The 12,198-nt window shown below is 55.1% G+C and overlaps 1 protein-coding gene across 1 annotated transcript in view; it reads left to right on the plus strand.

Annotated features, from left to right (window-relative positions):
• The window catches only part of LOC309807692 (BCL-6 corepressor-like), a 35,617-nt gene that overhangs the window by 838 nt on the left and 22,581 nt on the right, over positions 1-12,198 (plus strand). The window contains 1 exon segment of the mRNA XM_082627547.1: positions 11,590-11,717. Within this exon segment, the coding sequence (XP_082483673.1) occupies positions 11,590-11,717 (128 nt within the window).

Raw genomic sequence — 12,198 nt, forward strand, 5'->3', positions numbered from 1 at the left:
AGCCCACTTTGGGTTTTTCATTAAAGTCCTAGGAAAGGTAGATGTAGGCAGTCTTTCCAAAGGGCTTTTGCTCTGTCTAGATAATTTGATTGATTGCTTTATGTGGCAAAACTAGTGTGGCAAGCCTTCTTGTAGTTCCAGGTGTCAGCACTTTTTCCAGAGACCTAAGAGTAGCACCCACCTCCCACTGCCTGTTCTGGGCTTCTGGAGGAGGGGAAAGTGGAGCCTTGTTGGGAATCCCTGGCCTCACACCAGGGTGTTCCAGTGTAGGGAGATGGGTAGGATGTTGGCAGAAATTTCAAAAGACTTCACATGGACCAAGAGATTTCTGGATGTAGGAGAAACTAGGATGCGGGCTCCTTGTGGACCGAATTTCATAGGTGTTAAGTGCTATCCTTTTACTCTGTATTGGAGTACAAGGGCTAAGGAAGCCTTCCGAACTTCTTGGGGATTCTGGATGGCACAATTTGACCGATAATTGGCTCCTCTCCGCAACTCCAGGACTGAGTTTGACCGTGGCCCAGTTTTACTAGCTGTGTGACCTTGGGGACAGGTTATTTATGGCCTCTGAGCCTCAGTAAGTTTCTTCATTTGTAAAACTGGGTATAATTTTCCACCTTTAGGATCAAAGAATACTTGGCACATAGTAGGCCCGGAGAATTAGTAATTGCTTTGAATGACTGGTCAGATTCCTATAGGTTGCTTCTCCGTTCCCTGCTGCCCCTGAGATGCCCGCCGCCCCCGCCCCCCCCCCCCCCGCCAAGACCTGCGTAGGCCAGTGTCTGGGGACCAACCTGCAGGTTAAGCTCCCCTCCAAGGGTATTCCTGAGGCTATTCCTCCAGGTCTGCCTCCGTGGGTTCCTCTTTCTTTCCCTTTGTTACAGTTCTTTGCATTCTGGGCTTTAAAGGAATCCATATGAAAAGGCTGGGATTTTTTTTTCTCCCCCTAAGTGGGATCATTTATATGGTTAGGAATTGATTCCAGAACCGGTATCTAGGTGCTCTTTGGCAAGTCCTCCCGTCATTCTTTTGGGGGGAGGGAACAGCAGCGGCTGGAGGGGAGAGACCTTGTGGGAAGAGGTGAAAGGGTCTGGCCCGCTGCAGAGGCCAGAGGTGCTGTGGTTTGTCTGATAGAGATTAAGTCCGGATGTTATGAGGTCTCAGTGTGGTTTTCAGTAAAAGTCTGTCAGGGATTGCTTCTTTTCTATGGATATGTATTTTAAAAAATTTACTAGCATGAGAAGAAAACCAGACCTGTATGGATCCAGGCCGGTAGTAAGCTACTGTGATCAGGTTTCCTACTAGACTCCCAGAGGGGAAGTCAGCGTTTGATTGAAGCTACACTTGGTTCTTGACTCTCTGGGGATGCCTGCTCTGAAACAGGAGCCCTCCCTTTCTCTCCTCCCCCCCACCCCCCTTTTCCCTTCTTCCCCTAAAAGCCTTTGTGCTGAAAGAGCTTCAGTAGGCATGAGTCCCTGGTACCTCTCTAAAGAATGCCTTCCAGTCTTTGCTGACATTGTTTTGTGAACAGTGGGTTTTACCAGGCCAGCAGTTTTCCCCCGATCTTAGCTCACTATTTTAGAGGTTCGAGTGTGCCCAGGATGCGCCCAACTGCAGTGCTTTCCAGTGTGTGTAGCCAGGGCCTTGCCTGTAATCTGAAGACACCTTAACCTTTGCCCTAGGTGCCCCCCCGCGGGTGGGGGTGGTGAAGGTGGGGAGAGCAAGGACAGGGGATCTTGTTGAGGGTCTGTTTGTTTTCTCCAGCCACAGAGGCAGAGGGGTGGAGTGGGGCGAGGCCGAGAGTACGTTCCAGCCTTGGGTCTGATTTAAAACTTGGTTTAATTGGAGAAACTCTTAGGCATTTAACAGTTCTGTACAAATGCAAACTTGACATAGCTCTAGGCCTACGTCACTTAGGAAAGAATAAATGAAGTACAGAAATGTCCAAACTATGTAATTCCTAGAGTTGTTTGCCCTCCCGTAAACACATGACAAGTGCCAAGGCATTTCCAGTCAAAACACCCATGGAACCAGCAGCCTCCATCCTTTGTATTTATTATTTTATTAACAGCATTTTACAGAGCATTTAACAAGCACAGCCTGCCTGCTTTCCACCACGGCTCTCAGCAGACTGAGGGGTGGAAAACAGATGGGGGTGGCGAGGAGTGGTCTCTAGAAGAGACTTCTAAGCTGGAGAAATCTCTTCAGATGGGCAAGGAAAAGGAACATTTGGGGTTCCTTTCTCCTGGCCCCAAAGAGAAGACAAAAGTAATGCTTTGGAGGAAGAAATCCCCTCTCCCTTCTCCGGAGGAAAGTTGTGCAGATGTGGTCTGTCTAGTCTCCACTTGGATTCCAGAAGGTGTGAAGCAGGGTCTGCTTTCCCAATACTCTGCCCATCAGTTATTGGTGCTTTTCAAAGAATAAGTATTTGTCTGCTATCATTATTCTATATCCTGGTGGAAAGTTTATAAGGAAAACTAATGCCTTTCTTAAGTCATAAAATGAGCCTTGTATGATTATTTAATTAAAATCTATTTAAGGACCGATTAGGCGTGTAATTTGCGCTAATAATGACGATGATGGAAATGTTCGACTTAACCAAAAATCATAAAGGAGACATTTTGATCAGTGGGGCGACCAGGAAGGATTCAGGGAGTTGGACGGTTTTCCGAAACACGAGGCTTTGGGCTGCAGAAAGTGCCAAGCTGCCTAGCCTCTGGGACCACGGTAGAGAGGGCTGCAGGACCCCAGGCTTGGCCGGGGCAGGCCGACCCACGCTTTGCTGAGCAGAGAAACCCACCCTGGGAGTCTGAACAACCTTTATTCCCAGCTGAGGAAATGGGGGAGGGGGCCTGAGAGGAGGAAACTCTGGGAGAGAGCTGATGAACCCCACAGAACTCTGCGCGAAATGGCTGTGTTCTCTTGCTTTAACAATCAGCAGCGACACACGCATTGCTGCCTAGGCTAGCCTTGGCTGGAGCCTGGAAGGGTGGGGGGAGGGGGGTCTCTTGTTCCGGAGAAACCTGCCAGCTGCTGGGCTTGGTGCGAAGGAGACACAATGCTGCTGTTGGTTTGACCTCTAACTGGATTGTTAGTCCGGCTTTAACTGTGTGGTGAGCGGGGAGTGTGAAGGCTGTTTCCAGCGAGTGCAAATAATGTGACAGCTGTTGATGCAGGAGCAGCGCTGTGCCTCCTCGGCGCCCACACAATGCGCGCACCGTGCAGGCCCGCGGAGAGCTGCAGAGGTGGCCGCCCCTTGCTGGCCCGGGAGCCCTCGGATGCGCTGCGAGAGAGCCCTCCGGCGGCGGCACCCGCACCCCCGCACCCCGCGACACGCATCTTTCTGGCTCCTGGGATCGTGGTGGACGTGCGCGCTGGTTGGTGTGTTGTGGATTAGGGAACTTGTTAGGCAGAGGTGGCAGGAGAAGGCCTGCGGGGTCATGAGTGTCAACTGTCTGGAGGGGTTTGGCCGGGATCTGTTGACCTGGGGCCTCAGTGGCTTGTGACCGGGTTGTTAAGATTTGGGAAAGTAACTTTCCACCCTAAAGCAAGCCTGTTGGAAAGAATGTATTAACTGAAGGCTTTCTGGAAATTGCAGAGGCTCTGAAGGCCGTTGTTCTTCCTCTGAAATGGCCCTGTTATTCAGACAAGTTCAAGAGACGGGCGGCCGCTGTGTTCTATGCCCTCGGCCCCGTTTCCTGGATTGGAAACACAAGTGTGTAGGTTCAGGACCCGAAGGGGGGTGATGGGGGTGGGGAGGGGTGCAAGTCGGCTTTTGATCACCCGCCTCCCTTTGCCTTCCCGGTTTTTAAGAGCGCACTTGCCTTTCAGCTGCAGGACCAGCGGTGCTGTCTTGAGGTCTGCCCACAGCGCCACCCACTCTGTGACTTAATCAACGAGATGCCCACAGCCCGGCCTTCTCTGAGTTCCTGGTCCTCTGCCAGGCACTGCGGGGAGGCGCCAGGGTGGGAGGGAGAACAGTTGGTGGGTGGCAGCAATACCCCGCTGGGCCGGTCCAAGCTGGCGGGCTCAGGATGGTCCTCAGGATGGTCCAGAAGCTGGGCCTGCCCCTGGGCTGTCCTGGGGCAAGCTGGGTGTAAGCACCACTCCCCCCAACCTCAAGGTTGAAGGCTTCCGCAGCCCTGGCCCCCGGGCTTTGGAGGATCATTTAGAGCTGACTTAATTCTATATCCTGCCCTTCTGTGTGACTTCGGCCCCTGAGTGTACAGCTTGCAGGATATCTGCAAATTACGGGTCCACCTCCGCTCCCCCCTGCCCCCACATCTACTCTCTGAGTTATAATGTGGACTTCTACATCTAGTTGGGTTCCCTAGTGGGGAGCTGGGAGATGCTTCTGGAATGATACATGAACTTCGGTGCCAGTTCTATAAATTGGTCTCTTTTTAGGACGTGTGCCATTTTCTGTAGGAATGTTGCTTGCAAAACGAGTTTCGCCTTGGAGGAAAGGCGGAAAGATAAACAAGCCTGCAACGCCAAAGCGCTGGCAGTCTTTCCCTCCTTCCAGCTCTCTTAAAGCAGCCGGGCTGCATTTCCAGGATTAGACTCGTGCTTGTGAAGAGGGACTCTAGTTGGCTTTTTTTTCCCCCGAAGCAAATGCAAATTAGAGAAAAATAATTTTTTTTCAACGATATGCAACGTATGAGTCACTTGTTATCGTGCTCCGAGGCAGGTCTCATTTGCGCGTCTGGCAGCTCGCTCACATCTGCTGGGCGCTGTTTGGGGCATTTTAACCTTGGTGGTGTCGTGTCTGGTCCCACGGGTCAAGGAGGAGTAATTAAGCTCTGAACAGCTAGAAGAATTCACGGGCCCCCACGTCTACCGCAGTTTTCCCACAGCTTTGTTTGGGGTGTTCCGGGTTCCAAGATGAACAGACGTGGGGTTCCTATTGTTCCTCGTAAAGAAAGTGGGAGCCCCTGTCCTCCTCTGACCCTCATCCCCAGCCTTCCCAGGCCTCCCAGGCTGCACACAATCAGCAGGGAAGCCGGGTGCAGGTCACAGGACCCTGTGTTTTATGCATCTTTTATTCGTAAAAAGTTCCTTTGTGCTTCCTGTGTGTACTAATGATAGCTGTCGTTAATAGCTTTCTGGTCTAGCTTGTTCCTTGTGGGGGGAGGAGTTTGCAGTGAGTTCACTTTATTTCTACAAAGCCCCGATGGAGGCTGCAGTGCAGTGACACCCCCTCTAGAGTCGTGGTCTATGGATCGTTTATTCTGGATTTGCCTCCAGGTTGTGTAGACTCCAAGTGGGAACCCGGCCTGTAGGGACCAGACTCGAGGGGGTGTGGAGGGTGGGTGGGCGGGGAGGAGAGGAGTCAGGTTGGTTAATTGCATTCAACCGAGGTTTCCTGTCCTGGGCTGCTGCCTCCTGTTGAGGGACGCCAGCTTCCAAATGGGGCCCCCTCTTGCATACACGCGTGGTTGTGTGTGGCACAACCGTGAAAGAAAGTGAAAGGAACAAAAAGCCGAGGCCTGGCGTCGGGAGGGGGGGTTGGCGGGGGGAAGGGGAAGTGTCTGAGGTTGGTCCAAGAGCTGACGGGGGGGCCACGGCTCTGTTTTTGGGAAAGGGGGTGTGTGGCGGGCAGCCCCGGTTTGGCAGCGGCTCTCCCGGTCGATCCTTGCTGGTGCCCCCCTCCCCAAGCCCCCGAGCCCCCTTTTACAGCTGGCTACACCTGGCTTGCATCTTTGAATCGGGGAAGGTGGGGGGAGGCTTCCACGGAGAGAACACTCCAGACTGGCCGAAGGGAGCGCAGGACGATGGGCCGGAGCGGTCTCCAGTCAATGCCCACTCCCCTGGGGCGCGCCGCCGCACATCCTGGGTTCTCCGTGCGCCCACCCAAAGTTGCTTTTTGTCAGAGATTCAGCGGCAGGCGCCTGGGAAGGGGGAGCCCAGAGGAGCGCGCGGGCGGGGTGAGCTGGGGTCGGGGGCTGGCCGAGAGAGCCGGGGGTCCTGGAAGGTCGGGCGGGGGGTGCGTGTGGGGGGGGCGGCCCCGCGCGGGGACCTGGCGTAGGAGAGGCGCGGAGCCTGCGGCAGCGCGGGTGTGTGTGGTGGGAGAGAAAATCCCTTTGCTGCCGACCGATCCGTGCTCGGGGCTGAGGCGGGGGAGGGGGCGCCCCTCCCCCACTCGCCGCTGCCGCTGCCGCTGTGGGCCAAGTTCACTCCCGACTGACCCGAGTGGCTCGCGGCGCTATCCTGGCGCCCTAGGAGGAGGCAGGGAAGGTTCTGGTTGCTCAAAAGGTCAGGGCCAGCCGCGTGAGTTTCCCGTCCCCCACCCCGTCACACCCGCACTCCTGCTCCGCAGCTCTGTTACTAATGCAAAACGGGTCGTGAGTGGGGACGCCTCTGGAGGCGGCGACAGCCATGACTTGGAGTGTGCCAAGAGACAGCGCCTGGGCAGGCTGGATCACTCCTTCCACCCCTCACTCCCCCCCAGCACCCATGCCCGGCTGCAGGACCCGTCGGGCGACCTCCTTCAGCCACACCCCAGGAAGCCTGCGACCCTCGCCCCGACCTGGGGGCATCCTTGGGGTTCCCTTCTCCCCACTGCTACACATACTGGGGAAAACATCCCAGGAGGACTTGCCCCAACACTGCACACCCTGGACCGCTTTTTCTCATCTCCCACCTCCTCGCGGCCCCCAGTGCTAAAATAGGAACTTCTTCTTCCCTCTCTTCCTTGACACCAGTAGAGAAGTGTCTGTGTGTGACTCAGTCTGCGCTTGGAGCAGTCCCAGGAAGGGCTCCCACGCCATGAGCTTTGGGCTTCCATGAAAGCCACACACTCTGCAGAAGGTCACCCCTCCCTGGCCCCCTCTGTGTCCCTGCCTCAGCCTTCCCTCTGCCGCAAGGAAACTATGTAGCCATTCTGGGGTTTGTTTGTTACGTAGAATGTTTAGTGGAGTCAGATGCTGTTTAATGGGTTAGATGTGGCCTGCACCAGTTATTGCCAGGCAGAACTCAAGTCCATAGTGCAGTTTAATCTTCTGGAAAACACGGTGCCAAATATTTACAGATGAGGGGGCCAGAGTTGAAGAGGTCCGGCCACCTGCCCAGAGACACGCCGTGGATGAGAGTGGGAGCTGGGAGGCTGTGGTGACTGCGCGCGCGCGCGCGCGCGCGTGTCCTCCACAGAGAACCAGCCATGCCGGTGCAGCGAGAGACACCCCTTCCCCGAAGAGGTCCCCAGCCTACGGAGGACCGTGGCACATGGCATGCTGGCTGGGAGCCCTGCCGTCTGCCCGGCCTTCTGAGCCGGAAGCTCCCCAAAACCCGTCCAGGTCTTCTTGGTCACTAACTGGATAAGTGCCTGAGGCGGCATGGGGTGCCTAGAGAGTGAGGCCCTAGGAAGGGGCACCGTTCGTATTGGAGTGGGGTTGGGATGGTTTGGTGGCACTGCTTCCCATTCCGTCGCTGTCACTTGACAAGCGTGCTGTGCAGACTTGAACCAATCCATCAGCGCCTCAAGGGCGGAGGCAGTGGAAAGTGGCCCGGTGCCAGGAGGAGCTGGGGTGGAGAGAAAGGAGAGGTGGCAGGAGTGGCCTGGTGCTGCCTTCCTCCCTGCGCTCACGCCAGCCTCTCACGGCCACTGCTCCTTCCTTTGCAGCCTGTTTGTTGCCTGCCAAGGGAAGTCGCCTTTAAAGAAAAAAAACAAAATAAACGTTCTCTCCTTCTCCTCATTCCATAATGGTGTCTTCATGGCAGGAATCGGCAGAACGGTGGTGGGTGCAGCTGGGGACCCGTGTGCCCCCTCGTGTCTTTTCACAGAGGGCCAAAGTGCCCTCGCTCAGGGATGCCGAGGTTGGGGGGACAGCTCCTAATCTTGGTCCCTCTGACCTCTTTCTGCCAATCAGGCTCTTCTCCCCAGCGTCCAGGCCAAGCTCGGATGCTAATCATAACTCTTGGCTCCCGGACCAGATGACTGCCCAAGTCTGTCGAGGGAGACTCAAGCTCTCCTGTGCTTGCCCCTAGGGCCAGACCGAAAGCCGGAGACCACGCGGCAAGTCTGCGTTTTGCAAGCCGGGTCTCTCCCAGAACTGGGTGTTCAGCGGGCAGCCACCACAATTCCTGGTCTGTTCTTCAGAAACCAGACGCTCTTCCGTCTCCCCAGCTGACCCCTTCTGTTGGCCACCTTCCCTCTTCATCCCTGTCCCACATCCTTGCCCCCTTCTCTCCACTGCTGGAAAAAAAGGGTTAAAACCCAGAGCCAGGGTATAGCTTAGCAGCTCCCACTGGAAACAGGTTGGTGCTTGTAAAGTGCTTTTCATGACTGACTTCACACATCTTGGCACTCCAGAAGCATCACCCACCTGTGGAAGAAAAGGGGGGGTCGTTGAGAAATAAGGGCAGATGAGCCTCTTATATACAGCAGCAAAGCGCCTGCTCTGTCTGTTATCTAAATCACGTCATTTGCACCCTGCAGCATGACCCACAGCCAAGGGTCAGGGAAGTCACTTTTGAAGAACTTTTCCTTGGAGGTTAAAAAAAAAAGAAGAAGAAGAAAGTAAGAAAGACCCCCAACTATTTCAATAGCCGCTTCTAGAAGAGGAATGGGGTGAGCGTGGCGGTGTCTCTGACCCTATCTCTGTGTCCCTTGTGCCCACGATCCCCTTAGTTAGTTTAGTTCTACATCCCAGAGAGATGGGGGGTGGGCCCGTTCTTCAGTGATGGTGGGGTGTACGCAGTATGGCCTTTGCCCAGGATGAGGGTGTTCCTGCCCAGGATTTGGGCTGTCACTCTGGAGAAGGGCCTCACGCCAGGCAGGGCCCCCGGCTCCTTGGCCCTTTCCGCTCAGGTCCATCTTTGGCCCGGAACCTGAAGAGTTAAAAGTCTTTAGCTCGTTGCAATGAAATTATGGCTGGCAGTGGCGCCGCTGTTTGTTCAACAGACCTCCACTTTTAAACGGTTCACAAAAAGTTCATGGGGCAGCTAAAGTTTATAAGTGTGTGTGTGTGGGGGGGGGTAGTCAGCAGGATCCAGTACTGAGCCTTGCCCCTCCTCCTCTTGTTTCTTCACGGCCAGCCCCCCGCCCCGCCCCGCCTCCACTCCCGTGACACCGGACCACGCGCGGGGCCTCAACCCTCCATCTGACCCTGTGCACGTAAGAACACTTCATCCTGACACTGGGTGTTATTTATCTGTGCGGCGTTAATATTGAAAACCCCACCAGTCAAGACCTGGAAGGGCGGGGAGAGGCTTTGAAAGCACCCCATGGTCCCAGGTGTCTCTAAAGTGCATTCCCCTCTCATGCTAAGTCCAGACCGCCCTTTCTAAAGAAAAGCCCTTTCAAGGGAAGGGGGCTGCTGGCCCTTTTTGAGGGGAGGGGAGAGGGTTCAGTAGGATGATTGTGGCAGGGGCCTTTCTGTTTCCTCAGTCAGGTGCTCAGAGGTCCTTGTCCCAAGGTGACAACTGAAGGAGACATGTAAGAGGCAGCTTGTGTAAGTTTTGAAGACTGGAGCACCAGAAGAAGATTGGGGCTTCGAGGGCACACACGCTTCGTCCCTCATCCTTTTCTTAAGGGTTTGATGGAGTGACCCTTTGGCTTCTGGTATAATGTCCAAATTTCATCATGACACCCAGCCAGGGGGTGGCATGGTGTGGTCCTCCCGCTGCAGCCGCGGCCAGGACACTTGCACCGAGGAATGTTGCTCCTCCACCTTGTAGATGAGGCTTCCCTGGACATCTTCCTTTTGGTCTTCCTTTTGTAGAAGGGGCTGCAGGGGTTAGGGAGGGGACACTTTGTTGAACGTGCCTTCTGGTCGGCCCCGCACTAGTGGTGGCCTGCCCCCAACTTGATTTGTATGTTCGAAACACGGAAGAACAGCCCGTGAGCCCCCCACAGAACCTTCCTTGATGCCCAAGTCCATCTGAGTCCACCTTTTCGGGGCACTGTGGCCAGCCACTGGAAATGCCCCAGTCTGTCTAAAGAAAGGGACGCTTCCTAAAGAAATAGCTTCTCTAGAATCCCACCAGGCCGGACACAACTGGGAGATCCCTGCCTCTCCTCCAGCTTCATCGTTGAGCTCTAACTACGTGCCGTGTGTCTGCGGCGTGGGGCTCTTGATGAACAGATGGTGTTCTCTTCTGTATAGGGGCCGATGGGGGGTGCTGGTGGACAAAAGCCTGTGTTAGGACAAAGAAATGCAGAGGGCTAGCCTGGCTGGATTTGGGATTCAGGTCTCCCAGGTGCTCCCCGACCCCACCCCTAGTCACTCTCGGAAAAAGAGTCCCCAGTCCTTGGTGGCTCCCACCCAACAGACCTGGCAGTCAGCTCCGTGTGCTAAAGTGTAAAAGCAAGCATTTGCGTATTTTTTCCTGCTAACAAAGGAAATGTGTCGACTTGGGGAACATTTGGGCTTTCGGGAGCTGTGTGGGTGGGTGTGTGAGGGAGGAGAAAGAAAAGTTGCCCCCATGAGCTGCACACCAGTGATTTCACACTCAGGTTTGGGTCCTGTGTAAAAAGGCCGTGGCTGGGGGGGGCCCTCCCCCGCCACCCCGCCCCGGACAAGGGAGTCTGTGAGCAGGGGAATTGCCTAGGGCCATCGGCCAAGGGCTCCCCTACTTATTAACCCAGCATTTAACAGCAGGATATGGAGCTCAAGCGCAGTCAAAAGAAACGGCTCAACCTCCAAAGAGCAATTAAAATCCTGCACGAGGATAAATCACGCGCCGCGATAATCCTGTGAATAAAATGCAGCTTGTCCTGACGCTTCACTCATGCAGCAAACTAGAATGTGGTGTGGGTGGGGCTGGTGGGCCGGGAAGTTAAGGAGGGGGCGGGGCTCTCCCCTGTGCCTGAGCAGCCTCCCCCGTCCTCCCGGTAGACGGAAAACGGGTGGCTTCTGCTTGCTCCCCGTGGGCCGGAATCTTGCAGCCCCAGCCCCAGCCCCAGCCCGGCAGCCTGGGCTGCTACGATTTCTGCACTCGCTCCTGATTGCTGGTCCCCAGCGAGCAGGCGTCATTGAATTACTCAGCCCCCTCCCTCTGCAGCTCCCAGGCCAAACCACCCAGGTTTGGGGCTTAATCTAATCTAGGGCTCGGGTGGTGTGGCTCGCCAGCCCACTGACTCTTTTTACCCCTCCATCTGTAAGTCACACGCACCGCAGCCGTGGAAGTGAGTCGTAGTTTGGGCCGCCACACCGGACTGTTGTGCCTTTTATCCCACACCCCACCCCTGTCCCCAATCCTTTCAGCCACAAGAAGAGTCAATGTGGGGCTCCCTGGAATCTAGCACCGTCCACTTTCGATCCAAGTGTGTTCTCCAAAAGGCTGGGAAAGGGGAAGGGAGAAGGGAGAAGGGCAGGTTAAGGGTGTCATGTGCTGTACCTTGAATGGTGTGGCCTGTGGCTCTTGAACTCTCTGCATCCCCAGCGCCTCCTGCCAGGGAAGTTCCACCTCCCTCCTTGAACCTCTGGCTCAGGTGTGTTCCTTTGCTTCTGGCCATCTGTAGAACGTGGAGCAGGGTCTGCCTTCCCAAGTGCATTCTGTATGAAGTGCCTAGAAGGAGGGTTTCTCTTGTTCCCTCTTTGGCTCCTTTTTTATTCAACCTCCTGGGCTTCTTTTTGTTTTAAACAGACTAGACGCTTGAAGAAAAGCTGCCATCCAAGAAGACGACATGCTTTCAGCACCCCCCCCCCGTATGGGAATGTTCACAGCTGGATGAACAGCGAGAGGGTCCGCATGTGTGGGATCAGCGACGACAGGTAAATGCGCGTGTCCGGCTGAGGCCTGGGGAGAGCGTGGGTCCTTCCTCAGGGCTCCTGAGCAGAGCCCCCCCTTCATGTCCTCACAGCCAGAGTGGGCCCTAAGGGGGTAGGGGGGAGATCTCCTGCCTAGCTGGTGGCCCTTGATTTACAGTTTTAACAGGCAACCTGGCTCAGCGAAGCATTGCCGCCCTTTAAGAGGTTAGCCCCTAAAGCGGCCTTTGAGTGCACTTTCGTCCTTAATTTATTATTTCATATTTACGAAGGAGAATTAATCCCAGTCTATATGCTGCTTTAACTCTAAATGTCAGGAGTGTGGGCCCAGGTGGATCGGCCTTCGATGTGCTTTTAAAACAAATAGTTTGCTCAGTAATAAATGGGACGATAGCCACCCTTCACACCATTGAAGCCCAGGGTTTCTCTGCATCCTCCGCCACCTGTTAAGCGAGGCCACTGGCTCCTGGTTTCAGTCACCCGGCAG

The sequence above is a fragment of the Mesoplodon mirus genome (genome assembly GCF_964341445.2).
Source record: "Mesoplodon mirus genome assembly, chromosome: 7".
Lineage (NCBI taxonomy): Eukaryota > Metazoa > Chordata > Mammalia > Artiodactyla > Ziphiidae > Mesoplodon > Mesoplodon mirus.